This window comes from Mucor velutinosus (assembly GCF_035048745.1).
Source record: "Mucor velutinosus strain NIH1002 chromosome Unknown tig00001564, whole genome shotgun sequence".
NCBI classification, from domain to species: domain Eukaryota; kingdom Fungi; phylum Mucoromycota; class Mucoromycetes; order Mucorales; family Mucoraceae; genus Mucor; species Mucor velutinosus.
Window position 1 is genome coordinate 4007938 of NW_027041906.1, and position 22218 is coordinate 4030155.

Consider the following 22218-nt stretch of genomic DNA (forward strand, 5'->3'; position numbering starts at 1 on the left):
GTGTGTGTGTGTGTGTGATATAATGAAACTATGTATATAGGAGAAAGAGAGAGTGTGTGTGTATATAATGAATGAGAGAGAAATATAAAATGCTTATTGATCCAAGTTGTGCAATGTTCTGCCTATCAGATAGTTGTCTTCTCTGATATTCTGCACTAATCTAGTTCTAAATCGACTGCCTACTTTACCCAGATAGTAGCTGCCAACACCCACAAGCGCAGTAGGATAAGCCATTTGCAATAGCTTCATGGTTACTTCATCATTGCGTTCAACTACAAGAATACGTTAACGAAGGTCGTGCTGCTGTGTCCATGGGATAGCCACTTACGATTATTGCCAAGGATCTTTACATTGATATAAGCAGGTAAAAAGGGGAGACAAGCAGCATTCATGGTGACAAACAAAACAGGGCCCAGCAGCTTTATACAGCATGTTTCAATCTTCATTTCATTGATGCCTCCTTGAAATATCTAGTATGCCAGAGCTGTGTCAGTCATCGCATTCAAGAAACTCATCCTATACTCACATCATCCAATATCGCTTTCATTCTGTTGTTGGGTATCACCTGAATAAATCCATGCATGATGACTTGACACACAAATCCAGCAGCCCACATGGGAAGCACTTCAATGGAAAGCACATTTTTACCGAGATTGATAAACGGCAGTACGAGATACAGCTCAATCAAGAGACCAAACGAAAAGGGCACGATGACGCCAAATGCTGCTACAAAGAAGGCCCAACGAGTCATCCACAAGGTCCATTTCTTGGCTTGAAGCCAGATGGACAGAGTAAAATCGGACCATGTAGATTGCGAGGCAATGTCCTTGATGGAGTGATAGCACTGGAGCAGCAAAGTACCAGCAAACAGCATGATACAGCCACCCAGTACAAATGAATAAATGTCGTGCACCTCAGTCTCCACGTGCAATTGATGTTCAAAGAGATATCGACCCAACAGGACGGGCAATACAGTGATGGTACAAAAGAACATGCTTGTAGAGAGCCACATGAAGCCGACAAACACAAGCACTCTTTCCTTGAAATGAGGAGGGCTGTAGACAATGACCGTGTTGACTTCATCCCCACCAGGCGCACTGGCGGCAGGATGTCCCAAGCGTCTCTCATTTTCATCAATAGGCTCCAGTGTGACATTGTCAACGGGGACTAGCATGCGACGACGTTCAATGATGGGGACACTGTCATGGCGAGGCACACGCAGCAATTGACCTTCCCACAAGTAAGATACCCGAGGGCCAATCACATCATCTATGGTGCCGTCTGCAGGATAATGTGCGGGCCTTGTGCGCTTCAGCCAGGCCATCCAATCATGGTATATGAGTGTGCCCTCTTCATCTGCCTTCCTAACGCCAAACATGAATGAGGACAGTCGCAACTGACGACATGTAAGCGTGATCCATTGCACAAATAGCTGTTTGATGGTCTGCTTTGGCTTAAAGTATCTGACAATTGCTGGGATACCCACATGAATGATGATCAAATCTAATGGCACCACAGACAGAGGAACTCTACTAAGTTTGTTAAGCCACATTAACTCGACGAAACAAGCAAGATATCAATTTTGTTGGCATGGTTTTTTCACTTACGAAAGGTTCCATCTCAGGGGTAGAATTTGCCCAACCGCAGTGTCAATGAAATGAACCACGCCACCTACACCGACGATAATCACTGTAAGATAAATCAAGGCACTGGCACCAATCTTTCTGAATTGAAACAAGATGGGTCTCTCCACAATCTCTCGAATAGGGTGGAACTGAGGGTCGTTGGGGTCGCGAATGAACCACATGACACCTGGACGCACAATATCGCGACACAATGTCACCAAGACGGCAAACAGAAACATGAAGCCTGTGCCCAAGAACCAATGCAGAAACACAGAAGGCACAGGATGCGACTTTAGATACAAGAGACGGCCCAGAAAAGAGGCCGACTTGAACAGAGGCAGTGTCGACAGATCCAGCAGGAAACCACAGACGATGGGGAACATGACAAGCTCAATGGTGATAAACATGCCTACCTTGAAGATGATGCCTTGATGACGGATAGCTTCTTGCGCTGTACGACCCAACGCAGCTGCTGCCGTATTGTTGTTATTGGCTGATCTTGCAAGGTACCAGCAACTGACAATGGTGACGATGATGTAGCCTACAGAGATACAAGCGAAACGATCCAACGCTGTCTGTCCTGTAGCAAGTGATTGGTAGCGTTGAAAAGCGGATTCCAAGACGGGCTCTGTTTCATTGATGAATTTAGCCATGGACATCATGATGGTATTGGAAGCAGTTGCTTCTGATGCTGAGGGTATATTGGATGCTGTCAAACTGGCATTGGAGGAATCTGAGAGCAGCAAGCCATGATTGAAAATGTAGTTGAACATGTACATGAAGGCAATCGAGATCTTTTGCGATAGATGACTGGTCGAAAAGGCAACCCAATAGCCCTCCACATGTTGCGTGTAGACATCTGAAAGCCAAGGTGCAATGTAATCCGTGCACACATAGAATAAAAGGTCGACAATAGGGTCTGTGATCATGCGCGTCAGTTTGAGTGGTATGCGGATCAAATCCAAGGTCTCTGTCATAATAAACAACATGCCAATCAAGTAGGGCATCCACACAGCGGCTCCAAGACTGAGTGCAATCAGCAATCCCATCAGAGCACAGTTTTGCAGCAAGGACCATAAACTGCCCTGCATACCAATGGCTTCAAGCACACCTTCAAACTCTTCAATATTGTCATCATCGTCGTCTGCCTCATTCACTGCCTGTTGTTGTTGTTGTTGTTGTTGCTGTGGACGTGCTTCAATGGCTGGTGCTGCGGGCGCTTGAGCTTGTGGTGCCTCTTCTTCTTCCTCTAGTTCTTCAAAGATAGGTCGAATAATGGGGCGTGGTGCTTCAGCATGTCTTAATCTTGGTGCATTGGGAGGATGTCCTCGAAGAACAGCAGCATCAGGTGTACTTGTACTGCTACTACTTGCGCCATTGCGATGATCTGAGGGTGTGGTATCGATATATGGCTCCATGCTAACTGATCTGCGATTCTCCAATGGCTCATTTACGCCCAATGAACCACTACCATTGTACCCTTCATCGCTGTCATAGAACGAGCTTGTGGCTGATAGTGAGGGAGGCATCGATGTTGCACGGGTGTGTTTGCTGTGGCTATTGCTGCTGCTGTTGTAGCTAAAGATTTGATCGGTAGCGCTGGTTTCACCTCGATCAAGCCATGCTGCAGTAGCCACGGGTGAAGGGGGCCCTTGATCTAGGTCGAAGGGTTCGTTTTGGTGATCCCAGTGATTGTCAAACAAGTTATCAACAGGCTGTTCTTGTGGTTCTTGTGGGTGTGGAATGGCCACTTGGTCATCATGCTCCTCGATCTCTGCGACTTCCTCGTCTTCAATGATGGGCGCATCCATTGGTATATTTTGCACAATCCACTCTCTCAACAGAAACACAGCGACGAATATCACGACCACAACGCAAGTGATGATCTGGCCCTCGAAGCAATCTGCCAAGAATGTCCTACAATTATGAAACGATGAGTCCATAGAGACAATCTCGACGATGATTCATCTTCTTACTGCAATGAAAATCGGGATTTGTATTCCTCAAACCAAGTTGAATGTGATGGTGGTGGTGTAGCAGTAAGCAAAGTGTCATTGCCAAGGAGACCATGATCACCAGCTAACGCAAGATCCAGCATCATCTCAGCTCGGTCCTTGTTTTTTAAAGAAAATCCAAACTGGTGTTTCATGTGTTGCAGTCTTGATAAATGCTTTGATAGATTAGCACCCAAGAAAAAGTACAATCTCCAAATCCAGATGGTGAAATAGGGTAACAGAATCAGCCAAATACAGGACACCAAGATGGCTCGTAATGTAGTTGTGATGGCAAACGCGAGTTTTTTCCGTAACTGTTGTATGAATAATTTAGGCGGTAGTACGTCTGGCATGTCTTGTCGATACACTATAATACATGGTGGCTTTTCAGTCGATTTTTTCTCTCGTTGGGTTCTACCATTCTCATCTTTACCTGGCGTAAATGTAAATGGATGTTCACATAATTCGCAATATCTAAGCATTGTTCCGTTTAGTTGACATGCAACATGAAACGCTATTCAGCAGCTTACTTTTTTCGACTATGCGTCAGCCATTCGATCAAACTATACATGTCGTTTATCAATGCTATTCTGTAAGTTTAAAAAATGGCTGCTTACCAGTCCTGGTGAACATATCGAATACTGCCTGCACATTTACAAGGATGAAACAGAGGCTGCTCCAGCGTTCCTTCTGAACGGCACACTCTACAAATTTCTGCATTGTTGTTAATACCAGGATCTTTACTAGCTTATCAAACAGGTCTGTACCTTCTTCTTCCTCCATATAAAGTCGAATGTTGAAAGATAAATAAAGGGAGAAAGAGAGAAAGTTGATCGTGGTTCTAAAAGAGACCTATTTATGTTATCGCATATGAAAAGTACCTCATTTGGGGTGTCCCATTGGTGGTATCTCTGTATGCACATGGATTTGATTTGTTGTGGATGGTAGCAACGTGTAGACATGTAGGTAGAAGAATAACCTTCATAAATTTACAGGTATTTGTTGTTAGCCGAATGCATCGCATGTCGGCAAGTACTTCATGGAAATGCAATTAGTGCTTCACTTTATTAATAGTAGATAATTTCGACCACTGCAGTATAGCTATCTTCAGGTCGAACGGTTGGCTCGCTGCTTTTTTTTTTTTTTTTTAGCTTAACCTCTGGCTCTTTTTATCAATGAGTCGCATTCTCTCTCTAGTAATTCAGCTTGCTGCCGTACAGCAGTGTATGTGGCAATGTAATATACGACACTAGGGCTATTCTTGCGGTTAATCCTTTCAGATCTGGTGCACCAAAATTGTTCTATCTCGGCAATGACCTCTAGAAGCAATTTTGCTACATTAAGCTACTGACTATCTGACACACTTCTAGTATAATACCTTACATAACCAGATTGAAGAACAACAGCACTGTGACGAATGAGAACATCATTGCGAACACTATAATCATAACGTCATCTCCCGCATCTTCATCAGTGATAGGATACTAAACACCATAAATGAAAAGCCATAATGTTGAAAAAGCCTGTAATAGATTGGTAGAGCTGCTGCTTGCACTAGTGTCGCTATAGCTCACACTATTTTCGGCATTTGACATGGTATCCGTTAGATTGCTTAATCCAGAGTATTGCTCCTGAAAGTAAGAGTCATCTTTGTAGAGTAGCAAGACGATGAACGCATGTGTAAAAGCGAAAATGACCACCAGCATGACTATGAGAGTCTTATAAACTGATTTCATTTGCTTTCTAACGTAACTCCCTGTACTAGTGATCATTAACTAAAAGCAGACTGGAGGCATAACCAAGGCTGCCAAATCAATTGTATTGTAAACCGATTTGATGTATCTCCAAAAACCAATCTTGAGAAACTGGAGGAGCTCTTGAACGCTCAGTATCAGATCTGTAGCAAACACCAAAACAATAAGGGAGACATGTCCTGGGCTGTTGTTCTTAGTATGGGCAATTACGAGTTACGCTGCTTTGCCACTCCTCCTGATCGAATGTAATCTGTTGCAAGAGCGCTAATCCATAGGAAATGAGCCTTTCATCAAACAAAATTACTCACTCTCGGATCTGAAAGCTTCCACAGAGGGAAAGATGCTCTTGATGAGCCATTGGCATTAGTATCTGATTTATCAAATTAAAAGCCATTTATGGCCATTTAGAACATGAAAGAACATTTGCAATGAATCTCCATTTACAAATGATCAATCATATCATATGTTTCATACAATGCAAATGCAGCAAACACATGCCAGATGATCCATACTACATTCCCTCATATAAATGTCGATCGCTTCATGATGGATCGTCCACTCTACAGCAGATCAAATGCTCAGGCCGTCACGGAGATCCATTGTATGTGTGTGTGTGTGGGAGTAGTAGAAAGAGTGATGTGCAGTAGCACTCTACTAAAGCCAAGTGGACGAGAATGTGTCTATTTTTTTTTTTCATTTGCAACCTCTTTTTTTTCACATAATTTTACTAGTAATCCAGCAAGCAAAACACACTCTCTTCTATCATTTTGTATATTGATATAGATATATATTGAGAAGGAACAAATGGAACGCTCAGTAACCATTGACTTACCAGTCGAACAAGTAGCCAAAGTGGTGAAACGCCACCTCGTTTATCATCCAGCATCCTCATCATCTTCACTGATACCACCGCATCCCTCACGCAAACAACGCCAGCAACGCAAACAGCAGCAAAAGCAAAGGAAGGAGCAGAAGCTGAAGCAACAGCAACAGGAGCAAAGGAAGCAGCCTACCTACAACACACATCATTTATTACCTGGTGGCTCCATACTCGATGAAATCTACAAATGGACAGCTCAAGTAGAGAACAAACAGCAAAAGAGAAATCGCACACAGAGTATATCACTGCCTGCACATCGCGAGCCTACCGTCGATGTGTCGTTGCAGTCCTTGAAGCAACCTGGTGGCTTCAGGCGTCATTATGTGTTGAGCAAAGCAGCGAAACAGGGGAAGAAGCCCCCTAATTTCGTAACATCCAGCTTTGTAGAATTCCTCTGTTTATATGGCCATTTTGGAGGTGAGAATTTGAGCGATGCTGAATCATCCTCTTCGGATTCCTCGTCAGATTCGTATCACTCAAGCGAAGATGACAATGGTGCAGGTGCCAGCAGCGAGGATGACAGCATACCTGAGGGCGGTATCATGGCCTATCGCCCGCCCTTGAACAATGCATCGTATTCGTATGGAGCAACAGACGCTACACAAGGCTCACCGCTACCCATCTCAACAAACACAAAACGACCCGTCGTCCCGTTGCAATACAAACAGCTTCAAGCAAGAGAGACCATGCCACTGTTGTCCAGATCTCGTCCAGGACAGACACTGCAAGGAAAAGCGACGCCGGGTAAAGCCATGTTCCTACTACTCAAGTCATTTGTCACTACTGGCATCATGTTTTTGCCTAAAGCGTAAGTAGATACAGTGATCACTTTTGGTTGTTTGGATCATTGACTGTGTGGGATAGTTTCTACAATGGAGGTTTGTTGTTCTCCATCTTTGCCATCACTGCCTGGGCCCTGATCTCACTATGGTCCTTTTTGCTGCTGGTGCAGACTCGACTCGTCGTGCCTGCTAGTTTTGGAGACATGGGAGGCGTGCTGTATGGATCCCGTATGCGAGTTGCTGTACTAGTCGCCATCACATTATCACAGATTGGATTTGTATGCGCTTACATGATTTTTGTTGCAGAGAATTTACAGTCATTGGTGCTCACGTTCTCCAAGTGTCGACTCACCATCCCAATGCATCTGTTGATATTGGCTCAAAGTTTTGCCTTTATTCCACTTGCCATGATTCGAAAAATCCAACGCTTATCCGTATTCGCTTTGATTGCAGACGTCTTTATTGTGATTGGATTGATCTACCTGTTTTACTATGATTTGAAGGAGCTGTTTACGGTTGGCATGGTGCAGGTGGAGATGTGGAATCCTTTGCATTACCCGCTTTTCCTCGGCACTGCAGCATTTACATTTGAAGGCATTGGATTAGGTTAGTGTTGGTCAGTATAGAAACCAGATATGTATATCTAATCGTCTCATCTAGTCATCCCCATTACCGAATCCATGAAGGATCCCAAGAAATTCCCTCGCGTCTTGACCAGAGCCCTGACGGTAATCACCTGCTTATTCATCACTATGGGCGCTTTATCCTACATGACATTTGGCGAGAATGTGCAAACCATCATTTTACTCAACTTGCCTAGCAAGGATCCCATGGTATCCTCCATCCAGACACTGTATTCACTAGCCATCTGCTTGTCGATCCCATTGCAATTATTTCCGGCTATCCGTATCATGGAAAACGGTCTGTTTACCACCAAATCAGGAAAGAACAATGCCATTGTCAAGTGGCAAAAGAACGTGTTTCGAGTGTTTGTGGTGTTTTTATGTGCAGGCATTGGCATCATCGGCTCCAAGGACAAACTGGACAAGTTTGTAGCTTTGATTGGTGCCCTGTTCTGTATTCCTCTCTGCTTTGTGTTTCCTCCCTTGTTTCATCTCAAGGCTTTGGAGCTGCCTACCACGAGACGCATTGCTAATTTTGCATTGATTTTGTTTGGTATTATATGGTAAGTTCGAGTAGAGAGGCCGCTCATTAGGGTGGGGCAGTAAGCTGACCTTTGTTCTCAATAGTATGGCATTTGTATCATTTTCAACCATCACTCAATGGAATTCAGCAGAACCAACTGATCCAGTTCAACGATGTATTATTCATAGAGCATAACTATACCTCTTTCTCCTTCTTTTATACCATATAAATATGTCAATATTTTTCTTTACTCTAAGCAAAATTATCTCAATCATAATCAGTCTGAGGTCTTATTAACAGTTGTCTTACGGCAAGTGACTATGCGCGTTAGTATTGAAGTGCCAACCTCGTTTTATACAGTATAATCCCATTTTACAGCAGCATATCATTTTGATATTTATTCCAGTCAATGATATCACAATCGAGAAAGCAATTTTCGCATCTGCTTTGATTCGTTTCTCAATGCATTATGGCCCTGATGAATGAGGCGAACAGCTTCTTGAGCTGTGCCCCAGCTTGATTGATATCCTGAACCGCCATGGCCATAATTGTGTGTGATCAGCACCTCTTTGCCTGATTGTAGCTCTAAAGCACTGCCTTAGTATTGCTTATCTTGACAACATCATATCTAGCTTACTATAATGTTCATTTTGTACTCGTGGGCCACCTTGTCTGACAGGTCTTATTCCTACGACGTTTTCAACGACATCCAGATCATTGACTCCTTTATGTAGTAGGCTCAGATCTGGACAACATTCAATTGCTCTCTGAAGGATATCGTTTGTCGTGTGTGGGTCAATATTTGGATCACTATGTCGAATCGGTTAGACTTGCATTTCAATGTACATTAAAATACTCTATCCTACGTGGAATTAGTGTCCTTGGTTGTGCCTAATACAACAGTGCCATCGCAACGAGGTATCACATACGTATAACTATCGCGCTCTATCCCAAATTATCAATATACAGATTCCATATCACTTTGAGAGATTGCTTACTCAACATGGAGATAGTCCTTCTTATATGTGGTGCTTTGATGATGACATTTTGACCACGTGTGGGCATTATGGCTGCATCCATCACTCCTGCTAAATCCTTTGCCCTGACACCCGTACAATTGACTACAATGTCCACCTCATCAGATATAACATCTGAAATCCGGTCAATTTTTTGCCTCTTGTGTTTGCCGCCCATAGCAAGATATTGTTTCAAGAGCCAAGGAAGATATACCAAAGGGTTGATCAACACTATACTTGGGATTAGTTTCTATAGGTAGCAAAATTAAGCTTTGTTTGTGCTACCTGTGGTGTAATGGTAACCAGCCGAAATGTGATCAGGCAATTCTTTTTCGTCTATTTTCTGGAACTATGTGATACTCGTCAGCGATTTGCATAATATATATATATATATATATATATATATCAAAGAAACAGCTTACAGTAGGTACCAATGATTTCCACCATGGATTCACCACATCTTGACTGCTATCTTGATAGTAATCGTAAGCAGATACCACCATGATACCTGCTTCAGCCGCATGCGTTTTAGCCAGTTGCCAAAAGAAATTGAATGAAACACGGTCGTATCCTACTTGAACGTCAATATAGTCAAATGCAAACGCGTGTTGCCAACCTACGCTGCAAACGTAAATCAGAGTTTGGTGCCAGTGTTCTCCATCGAGCGCCTGCTACAGGCGACGTATATTGGATGTCCTTATCGCCAGGAAAATGATCCGCTATTATCGTTACCTCGTAACCCCTTTGCTGAAGCAAGAGCGCTGTAGTCAACCCAATCACACCAGCACCGATGACAGTAACCCTGCCTAAATTACAACCATTGCAAACCATTTGATTTTTTTTTGTTTATCAAGAAAGAGAAAACTATCCTTTTCTTCCAGCAGAGACCATATTTTATATTTTTTTCCCACTCAAATCTTACCCTTTTAACCAACTAGACATATAAAGGAACATGATAATAAACAACTTCAACTTATTCAGTGTTATTTTCCGCACCACTTTTTATCGTACCACACTGCAATTGCAACTGCTGACCAAACCTACAATGCAACATTTATTCTAGTAGCGTTTGAATCTATGGAAGCATTTCGTCGCGCCCAATACACCAATCAAGATGGCATTGGATAAAATGGCCGTGTATCACATCAGTCATTTTTAAAGACGAGCAGATGTCAATGTGGAGAAACCCTTCTCCATAGTTTCAATAATGTGCTCAGCAGAGCCCCAACTAGATTGCACACCAAACCCGCCATGGCCGTAAGCATGAGTTACTTGAACTCTTTGCTGCTTGTTTCTTGAGGCTGTAAATCACAACAATGTCAGTCCATCAAATAGTGCCATGTGGATCTTATACCACTTACTGATTATTTCATTTTCAATGCGTACACCGCCGATTCTTGATGGACGTAAGCCAACATTATACTTTACAATCTCTAATGGCTTGTCCTTCAATTCAGGGCATAAAGCAAATGTCTTTTCAAGGATGATCTTGTTGACTTGAGGCTCTGGGAATGGATTACTATGGTACCTTGAATTAAAAAATCATCAGCTTTACATAATGGCGAAGCTTACAAATCATGCTTAGTGGCAGTTCCGCCGAGAATCACGGTGCCATCAGATCTTGGGATAACATAATTAATGCCTTGTGCCCCTAAGTTTACTATTTAGGATAAAAGTCGCCTATCATCACAATAATGTCACTGAGTTTCAACATACCCTTATGTGTAATTGTTCGTTTGATGTGGGGTGCTTTGACAACGATCGTCTGTCCTCTTGTAGGAAACACAGCTTCATCACTGACACCACCCAAGAACCGAGCACCTAAGCCAGTACAGTTGATAACAAATGGGTTATTATCCAAGTTGAACACTTCGTCAATATGGCTAATATAGCGCTGCACAATCTCTCCTCCCAATTCCTTGAATTTGGACGCGAGCCATGCAATATAGACTGGGGTATTGATGAGTACTACCCACTGAGTCAGTCAATTGTAGATCAAGCTTATAATTCAAAAAATACCTGTAGTGTACTTGTGGCCCAATCTGGCTCCTTGTGGCAAGTTGTTTTTCTCTGTCAAGAATTCAAACTGATGAAATGTATAGCAAATTAGTGTCTGATACGCTTCATTCATGCATGAACATACGTCCTGAACTAGATCTTTGAACCACGGATCAGCATTCTCTGGCAATTCAGCGTCATCATAATAGTCATAGCTGGGAACGGCCATAATACCCGTGTTATCAGAGGATTTGGCGAGCTCCATGAATCGATTGTATGTAACAGTATCAAACTCTACACAATGGAATCAGATCAATTTAACGTCTTATGAATCGAGCACTGCTCACTTTTCAATAATGTGTTGTTGTTGGGTGCCATAGTTCTCCAATGAGCACCTAATAGATTGTAATTCAGGTTTCGCTCAATAAATCACTAGCTTGGAAGCATTACCTGCAAATGGAGAGGTATATTCTATACACATATCACCTGGAATATGCTTTGCAACAATCATAACTTTTTTATATCCCTTTTGCTTTAATTGCAATGCGGTAGATAGGCCAATGACACCAGCACCAATCACTACAATAGGCTTGTTGGTATCAATCATCAGAGGGTAACTTTAATGAATAAATGAAAAGAAACAAAAAGCTGGAAATTTCATCTTTTTATATGTTTTTCTTTTCTTTTTTGGTATCACACGAATTAACCCGACACAGTAATTCGCAGGGTAAACTTAGAACACTGCGTGCTACAAAATGTATCTCATTCAATCTAGACTTCTATTGAGAAGCTAATTTTTATGATAGAGAAGATTGATACTTTATTTATTATTGAAGCTTTAAGAGGCTGTGATGTATAATGATGGATACATTTAGAAATGGAATTTGATATCTCCTCAAATGCGATTATCTCTATTTTCTAATTGGGTCGATGCCGATTAATTACGACCTTACAAAACTACTAGCTTTTCGCAAAGGCTGTTTGCACTGCGAAACCTTTAAGGATGGATCTGATCAAAGTCGAGACGCAAACTCATACAGCTATGGTGTACAGAGCCATTTGATGATCCATGATGAGGCTCAAGCAATCTTAGATGGTCAATAACGTACTTCTTAAGAGTTTAGACTTCATTGCTTTTCATTGAATAAGTTGAATCCTATTACAACTTCTAACTGGCAAATAAACGCATTCAAGAACCCAGTTTTATATTAATGTATTACTAGCTTATTTATTCGAGGTAATGTTTCAATCGGTGTAGCCTTCTTACGTACCTCTGGCATGTCTCTCAAAAATACCATACCTCACTTCCAAAGTATGGCTTCGGAGAGCACTTGCTAATGCGTGGAAATTTGCTAACCACAGCAAATGCGCCAAATATCCTTTGACTCAAAAGGGATATGCAAATCAATCCTTGTATTCGTATATCAATCTTTCTCAGCACTTGTTTTAATGGCTTTATACTCGAGCAAAGTACGTACAGCATGTGCAAGCAAATTATGCGAGGTAAGCAGAGACGACAGCATTTTCTTAATTCATTTCTTGGCATAATAACAAATCAGAAAGCCATCAAGAGTTGAAATCCTCATGGAAAGAAATGAACAAGGCGCTCACCCTCAGTGTATGCATCGTATCGGTATTTCTACTACTAGGGGTTATACATTTAGATTTGTTTGTAGTAGACTATACTCTCAAACACCATGACAACCATTCAAAAATATCAACTTCTACCTTCTTACGTTAATTTCGAAAAGCAATGATAAGAACTTGAATTGACAACTAGAAACAGTTAGCAGACGCTAAGCTTACTAACATAACGTGCTGTGTCATCTTCAATTGCTCCTGCGAATGCTCCTGTTAGTAGGGCTCGCGCTAATTCTAATATAAATGTTAAGCCGACTATTTATACATCGTAATCTAGCAGATGCAGATACAACTTTTTCAACTACTTCAAAACGGAATTGCGCTCGCGGGTATTTCAAATGTCTCGTTATCCTTAACACAACAAAATTAATCGCAAACGTACGAAAGACTACCTAAACATCAGGGCTATAAAAAAACGGCATATAAATATTTCGAACTCCGAATTCCAATTCGCGTTCCGATTTGGGGCTCCGCTTTTGTCAAGATGACGATGGTACAAACCAAATTTACGTAGATAGCATGGTTGTTGAGAAAAGCGAGAATTTAGAAAAATGGTTAATTATGAGTAGATGGTACTAGTAAAACTTTTTATATTATTATATGAATGTGAGATGTATGTGTAGTAAAAGTTGTAGAGAGTACATTTATTGACTAGGGCATGATTGATGTGGGGTTATTGAGGACGATGTCAATGAGTAATGACGGAAAATGTTCAAAATGACCGATTTTCAAAGGGCCATACCGCTGGATTTTACTAAGTGAACGAGAGCTTCAAACTTAATAGCTTCTGTTTCTTTTTTAATTCTCTATACGATGGTATGGTTATTATAGATAAATGAAATATAAAATGAATATCCCCCGCTTGTAGCTCATAAAATATATGATTTTGAGCAAATTTATGAGGGGAACGTACATTTGGTACTTAAAACCCTTATATTATAATGGATATAACGTAGAGCTATCGAATGGTCTTTGTTTTGTGCGAATCCAGTGAGTATTTGTCGAGATATGGTTAAAAAAGAGTATCATGCAAAATCATGGATTTTTCTTCAAAATCTGCCTGTGATAGCAAGCAAAAAAACTGGGTGACCTTTTTTTGGTCAGGACAATATTGTCAATATTTCATGATAGAATCATGCCAGAGCTTCAAGCAATAGCTCATTCGATAGGAAATTTTTTGGTCTGCAATGTTTAGTAATGCTTAACAAAATGTTTTGATGACAGGTAGTGATTAATCTTTAGAAAACAGTCATAAAATTGCAAAAACAATTGTACCAAATATCAGGCGAACAATGTACACCAAAGACTTGATATGGATACCGTTGTATTTTCCTTTGAATTCTCTACAAGTTTCATATAAGTTTGAAGGGGTGGTTACTATCAAGAAACGCGTAATTTTAAGGTCGATAGATTTCGGAATCCCATGGATCATCATTTAGAACAATAGCAATTGAATCTCCGTTGAGCTTTTGCATGTGTACACGACACATGTATGCATTTGACCAAGCATTTTAAAAATTGGAGCGTACGAAAAGGGCCATATTAACTTGCTGGTTTTAAGTTATCAATAGATACCTGACATGTTGAAGAACCTTGCTGTCAAGGCTAAACAATTGTTGCTGGCCTTTTTCAATATTGCTATTAGTGACAATAATATATTGCATGGTTCTTAATCTCTCCAATTCTAGCTTTGGCTAGTCGAATGTGTCTTGATGAAGTGCTATTAGGAAGTTCTTGCGATATAAGTGTTGTGCCAGAAGGGCTACCACTGTCTATACAGATTAATGTATTCTTGATGGGTAGATATGTCTGTGTTGTGCAACAACATGGACAAGCTATGATAATTGAAGTGCATCTCAGCTATCTAAATGCTGAGGTTCATCAGATGTGATAAGCGTTGTACAAGATAAATTGCTATTTTGGCATTCAGAACTTAGTATAAATAGAATAACTCTTGTCTTCATCAATAAATCTTTAGTTTTTGTTTCTGATCTTATTCAAATAAGTCTTTTCTTGTTTTTATAATATCGAACATTTTTTATAAGCAACAAATAATAATCCTTTTATTCTTTGTGCTTAACAATAAGTATTAATGAAAAAATATTGCAGATAATAAACTTATGTCAGGAACCTATTTGATAATCTTCCTAATATAAAACTAATATACTATACAAGTGCATCAAACGTACTTTTGATAAGACTTTCAATTTCATTTGTACTTGCTTTTTCTTGTGCTAGACTCGATGATTAACATTTGCGAAGATGTTTATGCTAGGATCGAATAATAAGTTATGATTTAAATAATATAAGTAGCATCATGGCGCAGCAGGAAGCGCGCAGGGCTCATAACCCTGAGGTCGTCTGATCGAAACGGACTGATGCTATTATTTTAATCTTTTGCGGAAATGTAGTGCATATAGTGTACTGTTATATCCTCGAATGGGGTTAAAGATTGTAATGAATGTTTTTATTATTATGGATCAGATGATGAACAGCAATACATTACTGTATTAGCATGACTATAACTCTTTTACCTAAATGAACTCTTGTAATGTTTTCAATTCCTTTTGGAAATGAGTTTGTCGCTGTGTCAAGTAGCGTAGACGTTCCTCTGTGTATTGAATCAGTTCTTTCTTCTTATCCTCAATTGACCTACATGATAATGCCAACTATGAATATACGGCAGCGCAGCCACAACCACACACTCTTACTTTTTGATATCTCGATACTCTTCCATAAACTTTTGAAAATCGGATGCCAAATCTCGCGAGACTATAGCAAAGAAGAAGTTAGTGTCAACATGTATCATGCGATGCAAATCCTAAGTGACCCATGACAAGAGATTCAAACTGCTGACTAGAAGGTGTAAGAAAGTCGTTTGCAGAGCGTTTGTGGTGTTCAAATGCGGTATTTAGTTCATCCATTGTCACATCGGGATCCTGTTCATGGCTCATCAAGTTGCTCTCTTTGCTATGACTATGCGATGAAGACGGAGTAACTGCTAAGGCATTTTGCTTGACAGAAGAAGAAGAAGAAGAGCAGGCATTCTTTTGATCAGAAAGATGTCGCTGTTGTGTTTGCTGGAAATGCTGTTGTTGCTGATGTTCCTGATGTGATTTTTGCTGTTGTTGGGTGGTAGTATTAGCGTAAGAGCTTTGGTTAGTGGATACAGATGCTGACAAAGTTCTTGTTTGCATTTCATCTATAGCTATGATACTCGAGGTCACCTCATTTGAATCAGTGATAGTGGAATCTGCTAAATGAATAGGTGGTATAATAAGGTACTCATCTGTATCATCAAATGAGATTTGCTTTTGAGAGGCATAGATGTTGGATGCGTTGGATTTTTTCTTGTTGACTTTGGAACGGTTTACCCAAGCAGATGGTAAATTATTAGGAAGGATGATGGCTGGTGGTGTTCTAGGCATTTGAGATTAATTAGAAGATGTAGAAATGAAAATAAAGGGGGAAGAGAAAATAGAAGCACTGACAACTAAATCAGCAAATCAGTACAGTCTTGTCCCGGCAGATATCTATTATGCAGCCCATCAAAAAATGTGAATGCCCAATCAAGTTACATGTTGCTTTGATTGGCTTTATGTGAAAGGTTGTGCTTGGCTATGTTTGGCCTTTATTACACTCAAACGAGCATCATTATGAGACGCAATACTCTCGGTCATTGTCTATGGCGCCCAAATCTTCACATGAACCATTATTTCAAATGGCAGAAAGAAAGTTTAATGTGAACCATATAGTCTACTCGAGTCACGATTCAACAGCGGGAAAAAACAAATTTTCATTTGCATGAATCCTCCCATGGGTCGACTATTTAACAGATACCATGACATTTTTTCTTTTTTCTTTCCTGTTTCGTCTTTTTCAATAAACATTTACAGTAATACCATGGGTAAAACTAGAAGAAATTCCAGCGGTGATCATCGTTCCTTGTACAAGCGTACTAGCATCTCAAGAACACCTGATGAACTTATCAAAAGAAGAGTTGCCATCAATGAGTCTCTTCGCAAAAAGCATCGTGAACAACTAATTACGGCAAAGCGTTTCCGTAACCTAAACCGACATGAAGAATATGAAAGTGCAGGGGAGGAGGAGCCTGCTTCAGAGAGGAAGGATGAGGATGACGGTAAGGTCTTTTAATGATGAGGCATCTGCATTTGCGATGCTAACTTGTTCGGGTTGATCAGAGGAGATAAGTCCTTATTACAGGCTGTCAACCGAGCAAGTGGAAGGTTTGGCCAAAGATTTGACAAGTGATGACAAGGCCCTTCGTATTGTTGCTGCTCAGCATATTGGAAAATTCGTTTTGGAGCCTGCAAAGGCTCTTACCAAGTACATCACGGAGGGCAACTGTATTGAAACCTTGGCTGTAAGTTTCAGTGACCATGTCAAGCCTGTGGTAGGATCTAACAACTATCCATACGCAGCAAATGATTTCGGGATCCAACTCTGATGAACAAATTGAAGCAGCTCAAACTATCTCAAGTAAGCTTTGCAAAACAAATGTCCATGACGATTTGATACTGATCTTAGTTACCATAGACATTGCCGCTGGCCCTTATGACCTGTGGATCAAATCTGTTTCTACTGTGCCTTACCTCATCTCTTTATTGGATTCTGATAATATGGTACATTGAGAAGAAAAAAGCAAGATATAAAGAAAAGAAAATACTAAAACATTTTCTTTCTTTCTATTTTTTTTCTCTGAATGTGTGGTGATGAATCTTTCAGAATCTTCGCGAAATTGCTGCTGGCGCTTTAGGAAACATGGCTGCTGAAGACTTGGGCGATATGAACGATGAAGACGATAAAGTCCGAGCCACGATTAGAGACAATGGAGCCATCAAGCCCTTGGTACACATGTTGGATTCCAGTGATGTTCGCCTAGTTCAATCTGCATGCTTTGCTCTTGCTAATTTGGCGCGCGGTCAGGAAGGCCAATTGAAGGAGTTCTTTACTGCTGGCCTCACTGACAAATTGCTGAAAAACCTTGGCAATGCTGATGCTGCTACTGAAGTCTGCTGGGTGATTAGCTATTTGACAGCTGGTAGTGAAAAGTTCCGCGAGGAGGTCATGGCAAAGGGATTTGCTGATCCGCTTGTCAAGGAATTGGCTAATTTAGTTGAACAGGGACCAGTTGTATTGCCTGTTCTCAGAACATTGGGCAATTTGGTAGGCTCTGAAGATTACCTGAAGGTTCTGGCTGAAAGGGAAGCATTCTTGCCAACCGTTGTGAGCCTGATAAAGTCAGATCAAAGGTGAGTGTGGTGATGCATTGCTTCAGAGAAACTTGTACCTAATGCAATCACCAAATCAAGTAGGGTTGTCAAGAAGGAAGCCTTGTGGGTACTGTCAAATATCACGTCAAGGTAAGATTTCGGCATAAATACTGCTTCCATGCCAACTCACGCTTTCTTCCTTTAACACATAGTCAAGATCCTGAAATCATTCAAAAACTGGAAGAACTCGATGTGATCAAGCATCTGTCTGAACTCGTAGTACGTGGTGCCTTTGACATTCGTAAAGGTGCTGCTTACTGCATCATGAACATTGCCAATCACGGATCCGAGCATCTGGATAAGTTATCACATAAGCAATTATTACCTGCCTTTTTGGATCTCGTAAAATCGCAAGATGCAGATATGATTCGATTGGGATTAGGCTACATTGAACTACTTTTGACACAATCTCACAAAGGTAAAGAGATTATCGATAATGTACCCGATTGTATGGAAGCACTCGCTGCTGTTGCGCCTGCACCTGATCCAGAGTTGTTTGCTTTTGCAAACAAGCTTGTCGATCAATATTTTGGCGAATCACCAGAAATGCAAGAGTAGTAGTTTGCAACGAAAAAACCCCCACTTTTTATTTGTACATATAGGAAATGAATAAAAAAAAAAACATGGTTTAAACTAATTGGTATCTGGAAGGTTATACTTCTTGTTATTGATATTTCTTTCGCATTTACGGATCCATCTTCTTCTTCTTGTCACGCTTTTATCGGCGGAAGTCTCGGATTGCTGATTGTTGATGAGATTGTTTCCGTTTCTTGGATTCTCCCAGTTGTGATCTGTGTACACCCAGCCCCCATTTTCAGGGCTCACCATTACTTCTACTAAAGGCTTAGCTACAGTCCTTGTTCATCTCTGCGTAATGTTTCTATTTACCAATGCCGAGAATCTCATCTATCCATGGACCACTTTGATCCAGACTCCAATTATCCTCAATCCAATGATAACCCTCTGGAGCAGGCAGCTCTTCTTTAGGAGCTAATTCAACTGTACCGGACATGTCAGACCAAATACCACGCTCATTAGGTAACATCTAGTAGTAGGAATCAATCAAAGGCCTCCATCATTCTACACAGCGTCAGCACACTTACATGAGGCACGAACCCACTTCCAGACCACCATCTTTGGTTCTCGTAAAGTGATTGCTCTTTTACATTGGCTTGATCGTCTAGTCGTTTCTCTACTTGAGTGTACCATTGAACAGCTGAATCCACTTGCGATTGGCCAATTTCAGCGATCTGAGGAAGCATTTCCTTAAGCACAAACTTTGCAAATCGTGTATTCAACAAGAACATGGCAACACCGCCTACCAAGAAGATGGCATTCAAAGGAACAAACCAAATGACACTGGCCAGGATACCCAAAGAGATCAGCGTGCCTTGGAAGAAGCGCATTGTCTCTGTCTCTGATGACCAGTCGACGAGATGACTCTTTGAAGCAACCAAGTCGTATAAACCACTCATTTCTCCCATCATGTTTTGCAAGTTCTGCATATTCTTGAGGTATTCGGGCGAGGCTTCGTCAAAAGCAGGAAACAGAGCAGAGGCAAAGTTGAAGCGACTCCCGCCAAGTGAAGAAGCTGTCGAAGCAGATGTCGATTTCTTGGGCTGTGGCTTTTTACCTTGGTGTTGGTTGTTGCGTTTGTCCTTGTCTGTCGTTTTCTCTTGATGCTTGTTGCCGAATTTCTTTGTATAGCCTGATATGATGATCTGGAGCACAATTACGTGTGGCACAAACAACATCAATTTGGGATGTAGACCTTGACAAAGGCGAGAAAGATGAGAATCAAAACAGCGGCTCGCTCAAAAGAATAAACTTACAAATCAAACAGTAGACGATGAGTGCTGCTAGTGTATCAATTGGCTTGTTCCAGCTGAGCAGCAGAATAACGCTGTCTCGAAACGCAAACATGGGACCGCATCGAGACACAAATCGAGAAAAGTTCTTGGCTGTATTTTGAGGATTGAGAGGAGGCAAGTTTGCGAGGTATTCATTAGGAGGCTGTGTTGTGTCTGATGAATGAATGGCTGCAGATACAAGTACATTTTGAAATTCCTCAGATGTCGCTAGTTTCTTGAGCTTGGCTAGCGAGCTTCCTTCCACTGTCGGCGTTGAAGAAGGAGAGCTTGGATCATTCAAGTGCTGCTGTTGCAACGATCGCAAGGCATTTGCTGCGGGTGAATCGTAATCTGGTTTGCGATACACTGGTGGATCATCCACTAACTTTGGATTCTTGCAAGGCTTCAATTCCTGCTGGCAGCTGAAATGAGAAACAGCTCCACAGCCTAACAAAATCTGTGAGTGGATGGATACTCGCACTGAACAGCAGACATGTCTTTACCTGAACATTTGAGGCCTTGTTTGACAAGGCCCCATAATAAACCTTGGCAATGATCGCAGTAAGTAGGCTTACTAAAGTTTGTCTCCTCTAGACAATGAGACATTTGTATCAAATAACAAAAGGTAACCAAGAAACTCTTGCATCATGTTTGTGTCGTACCTTTTGAAGAAGAGAAAGGAGATCGCCACGTGAAGTATAGAGTCACATACCGCAAGTTGTACTGTACTTGACGGGAGAAGGGTGGGAGGCATTTCTTTTGTTAGACAATCGAATGAAACCAACCAGCGAAGACAGCTGCAGCTCCAACGAGTTCTTTAGTCCTCCATTATGGAGACAAAGAAGAGCCTTTATCCAAGACATACTGAATCAGCACAATATTGAGACAGTGGGTAGCAGCTCCAAATGTACCTCGAACTTTGAAGCTTACACTCTGTTGTCAGATCATTGATTATGGCTGTGGTGAAGCAGCCGTGCTGTCATTCTTGATCTCTGCTACAGAGAACAAACTCACAAAAATAGCTGGCATTGATATCGATCCAAAAGTGCTGCAGGAAGCTGTGGAGCGCTGCCTGCCCTACAAGAGTGATTTCGAACAGTTGAGACCTCGACCTCTTGTGATTGACATATATCAAGGTAACATGGATGTATGGTAGTTGTAGCAATGCGATTAATCATACGAGCAGGGTCTGTTGGCGTTGCTGATGACAGATTGAAAAACTACCAAGCTATCGTATGCTCAGAAGTGATTGAACATGTGTACCCTGATGTACTGGATGCATTTCTGGAATTGACGTTAGGCGTCTATCATCCCAAGGTCCTGATTGTCACCACACCCAATGGCGAGTACAATGTCAACTTTCCTGATTTGAAATACAACACACCTGAGTCGATATTCAGACATGATGACCATAAGTTTGAATGGACTCGCAAAGAATTTGAATCATGGTATGTCTCCCATGCCGGTAATGAGCAGAGGGACTGACGAATCTCACTTATTTAGGTGCGAAGAGGGGGCAAAAAAGTACAATTACAACACTGCATACCATGGCATTGGGTTGCTACATCAAAAGTATGATCAACTGGAGAACGGACACTGCACGCAGGCATGTGTATTCACCAGAGCAACAGATTTTGTCTTGCTACCATCAGATCAAACACATGGAACTCCACATCACTTGATCAAACACATCGAGTTTCCTTACTACAATGGAGAGACACCACCAAGAGACAAAATCATAGAGGAACTGGAGCATTACATTGAAGCTTTATGCAAAGCGGACAGCTATATAAACCAAGAGCCTAGCAAAGGATTTCAAATGCAAGATAGTGATCGACAACAACAACAACAACACACAGACCTCGATATCACCATCGTCGACTGGGAGTCATTTGATTTGTCGAAATACGATACACAGCAAAGTGAACAGCCTACACCCGATATTTATACCACTACCAGCCCCACACATACACCCATTCACATTAGCATATCAAGCTTATGGAGCATACTAAGATTGCAGCATATTTGCGGATCACAAGAAAACATGGTTGATATTCTCAAGTCAGCGGATCGAGATTATTTTCAGATCATGGATGGCGATACCACGATTGTCGTGTCGAAATCATTTGATTGGGAAGAAGAGGATGGCGAGTCTGTCAAATCATTCTCGTCTCGAGAAGACTGGTAAAAAAAAAAAAAAAAAAAAAAAAAAAAAAAAAAAAGTACATATAGCCATCA

The 22218-nt window shown here is 41.2% G+C and overlaps 8 protein-coding genes and 1 non-coding gene across 9 annotated transcripts; 4 read left to right on the plus strand and 5 right to left on the minus strand.

The window, feature by feature from the left end:
- Positions 1–93: 93 nt before the first annotated feature.
- On the minus strand, positions 94–4402 carry QCR7 (Cytochrome b-c1 complex subunit 7; the record flags this gene model as incomplete). The annotated part of the gene is made up of 9 exons (XM_064830799.1): positions 94–272; positions 329–470; positions 527–1532; positions 1608–3542; positions 3602–3986; positions 4053–4093; positions 4150–4182; positions 4237–4333; positions 4387–4402. 9 exons carry the CDS (start codon positions 4400–4402, stop codon positions 94–96), a joined length of 3834 nt encoding a protein of 1277 aa, XP_064683301.1.
- Positions 4403–6177: 1775 nt separating this feature from the next.
- Positions 6178–8376, plus strand: ATC70_011612 (uncharacterized protein; the record flags this gene model as incomplete). Its single annotated transcript, XM_064830800.1, has 4 exons — positions 6178–7061; positions 7118–7641; positions 7696–8221; positions 8286–8376. 4 exons carry the CDS (start codon positions 6178–6180, stop codon positions 8374–8376), a joined length of 2025 nt encoding a protein of 674 aa, XP_064683302.1.
- A 220-nt stretch (positions 8377–8596) lies between these two features.
- DIB1 (U4/U6-U5 snRNP complex subunit dib1) lies at positions 8597–10028 on the minus strand (the record flags this gene model as incomplete). The annotated part of the gene is made up of 7 exons (XM_064830801.1): positions 8597–8766; positions 8819–8991; positions 9048–9126; positions 9180–9428; positions 9483–9546; positions 9620–9768; positions 9818–10028. The coding sequence occupies 7 exons, from the start codon at positions 10026–10028 to the stop codon at positions 8597–8599; spliced, it is 1095 nt and encodes a 364-aa protein (XP_064683303.1).
- A 324-nt stretch (positions 10029–10352) lies between these two features.
- Positions 10353–11802, minus strand: ATC70_011614 (uncharacterized protein; the record flags this gene model as incomplete). Its single annotated transcript, XM_064830802.1, has 8 exons — positions 10353–10498; positions 10559–10716; positions 10770–10848; positions 10914–11165; positions 11217–11283; positions 11341–11489; positions 11543–11590; positions 11646–11802. The coding sequence occupies 8 exons, from the start codon at positions 11800–11802 to the stop codon at positions 10353–10355; spliced, it is 1056 nt and encodes a 351-aa protein (XP_064683304.1).
- Positions 11803–15147: 3345 nt separating this feature from the next.
- Positions 15148–15220, plus strand: ATC70_011615. Its single transcript has one exon. It is a non-coding gene; the product is annotated as a tRNA-Met (tRNA).
- Positions 15221–15370: 150 nt separating this feature from the next.
- Positions 15371–16264, minus strand: ATC70_011616 (uncharacterized protein; the record flags this gene model as incomplete). The annotated part of the gene is made up of 3 exons (XM_064830803.1): positions 15371–15488; positions 15548–15608; positions 15667–16264. 3 exons carry the CDS (start codon positions 16262–16264, stop codon positions 15371–15373), a joined length of 777 nt encoding a protein of 258 aa, XP_064683305.1.
- Positions 16265–16739: 475 nt separating this feature from the next.
- Positions 16740–18688, plus strand: MgSsk1_2 (Two-component response regulator SSK1p; the record flags this gene model as incomplete). The annotated part of the gene is made up of 7 exons (XM_064830804.1): positions 16740–16977; positions 17039–17220; positions 17279–17336; positions 17394–17479; positions 17583–18109; positions 18170–18220; positions 18283–18688. The coding sequence occupies 7 exons, from the start codon at positions 16740–16742 to the stop codon at positions 18686–18688; spliced, it is 1548 nt and encodes a 515-aa protein (XP_064683306.1).
- Positions 18689–18763: 75 nt separating this feature from the next.
- Positions 18764–20586, minus strand: ATC70_011618 (uncharacterized protein; the record flags this gene model as incomplete). The annotated part of the gene is made up of 5 exons (XM_064830805.1): positions 18764–18963; positions 19019–19175; positions 19234–19901; positions 19963–20427; positions 20484–20586. 5 exons carry the CDS (start codon positions 20584–20586, stop codon positions 18764–18766), a joined length of 1593 nt encoding a protein of 530 aa, XP_064683307.1.
- Positions 20587–20754: 168 nt separating this feature from the next.
- On the plus strand, positions 20755–22168 carry ATC70_011619 (uncharacterized protein; the record flags this gene model as incomplete). The annotated part of the gene is made up of 4 exons (XM_064830806.1): positions 20755–20868; positions 20924–21116; positions 21167–21428; positions 21484–22168. 4 exons carry the CDS (start codon positions 20755–20757, stop codon positions 22166–22168), a joined length of 1254 nt encoding a protein of 417 aa, XP_064683308.1.
- Positions 22169–22218: the final 50 nt, after the last annotated feature.